Here is a 1727-nt window from a genome sequence, read left to right as displayed (position 1 = left end):
CGCCCCCAAGAAAAGGCGCTCGCACGGGACCGTAGCAGGATGTGACGCATATTTTAGTTGATCTAATTAAAACCGTTTTGTTTTTTATTTATGTGTCACAGTATCACCTCAAAATACAAGATATGAAACATTTTCAACCATGCAACAAAATATAAATAGTCCTACAAATACTTTTATTTCCTTCTTATTTTTGTCTAAACTCAAGGGAGCCAGAGCAGAGGGGTTAAAGGGCCGCATGCGGCCCGTGGGCCGCGGGTTGCCAACCCCTGGGCTAAAGCTAGCTGCTCTATGAGGCTACAGTAATGCTTTGAGTTAAATGCTAATATCACCTGATATTTCTTTATGTATCTGTCCTATCTCCAGGTGCAATGAGGGAAACAACCAGTCAGCATGTTGGAGTCCTTCAGAGTCGTCCCACTGCAACAGGCGTAGGGTCCTTCCTCAAGAGATGCAGAATGACCTGGAGCGTCCAACCTCCCAGGAGCTCCCTGGACCACCACCCCCATCCCCTCAGTCTCATCCACATACTTTCCCCCTACTGGAGAAGCACCTACCCATAGTGACCAACACTAACGGTCGCTCTGACCTGCTGGGGCGGGGGTTGGGCATAGGACTTGGGCCAGGGCAGGGTGGCTCCGGGCAGGGGACGACCTCGGGCCCATGCCGGGCTCTGGGTGCGGGCGACTGCGGCCCTGGGCTGGGTGTGGACAGGAAGCCGCTGGTTCAGGAGCTGTCAGAACTTGAGGGTCAAATCCTCGTTATCAAGCAGCAGCTGCAGACAGCAATGAGAAGGAAGCGAGAGCTAGAACAGTACCAATCAGATAACCAGCAAGCAAACCAGACTTCCCACAGTCAGCCCACTACTCACCAGTCTAACCAGTATACCCAGCCCCACCAGCAGACTAATCAACACACAAACACACTACCCGAGTTCTGAAAATGCTCTCCTTTGTTCTGCCTAGACAAATGTGATGAGACGTGGGACAAGTTTCCTAAAAGGTTATGGAAAAGGATCCTTTTATGAGTTGTGGAGATGGAACCTTAACCTTCTGGAAGTTGAATCCTCCTCAGGAGTTCCTCTGATTGCCCAACTGAAACGTTCCCTAGGGATCCTGCTCTGTCCAGTGGAAAATGTCCTGACTTCTGGAACGTGTGATTCACTAATACGACAGCCATTGGACAAAGGTGAACCAGGGACCCTGAACCAAATCTGTCCTCACTAGCGTGTTGCTGTCACTGAAAAGCTGTCCAAAGTTTCCTCTTCGTTACCCTCGCATTCCCCATTTTTTTTTTTTACACCTCACTGATCCCTTCATTTTTTTCCTTTGACTTCCATTCCTAATGCCCTCTACTTCGTCCTTCTCATCCCTTTCCTCTAAGCCTTGTCTCTTCAAGGGTAAGAGATCTGCTTGAAATGACGATAAGCTTGATCACAGATATGAAGACCGGTATTAGATATTTAAGCTTAATGGGCTAATTCACCTGAGTCTTATGCTGAGACTTATTGAGAGTGTAAATGACCTGAAGTTGAACCTATACAGTTAAGTCTGTATGGCCTTGCGCTGAAACCTTTTACCTTTGAGGAGGAAAGAAAAGAAATACAATTGCTGGTGATTGATGTATCGGTTGATTTTATTGATGACCTAATGATTCTTGTTTATGACAATGCAGCTTAGGTCATTTATTTCTCGTGCCACTTTTTGAAGGTCGTTGGGCATTTGCTATGA

At 47.2% G+C, this 1727-nt stretch overlaps 1 protein-coding gene across 1 annotated transcript in view; it reads left to right on the top strand.

Moving 5' to 3' along the window:
• The window catches only part of LOC104941216 (lipid phosphate phosphatase-related protein type 1-like), a 34600-nt gene extending 32873 nt beyond the window's left edge, over positions 1-1727 (top strand). Inside the window, exon 4 of the mRNA XM_010766285.1 lies at positions 1677-1727. Coding sequence (XP_010764587.1) covers positions 1677-1727 — 51 coding nt within the window. The remainder of the gene's footprint in view (positions 1-1676) is intronic.

This window comes from Notothenia coriiceps, unplaced genomic scaffold (genome assembly GCF_000735185.1).
Source record: "Notothenia coriiceps isolate Sejong01 unplaced genomic scaffold, NC01 NC01_scaffold00003274, whole genome shotgun sequence".
NCBI classification, from domain to species: domain Eukaryota; kingdom Metazoa; phylum Chordata; class Actinopteri; order Perciformes; family Nototheniidae; genus Notothenia; species Notothenia coriiceps.
This window is presented reverse-complemented; position numbering and strand designations above follow the sequence as displayed.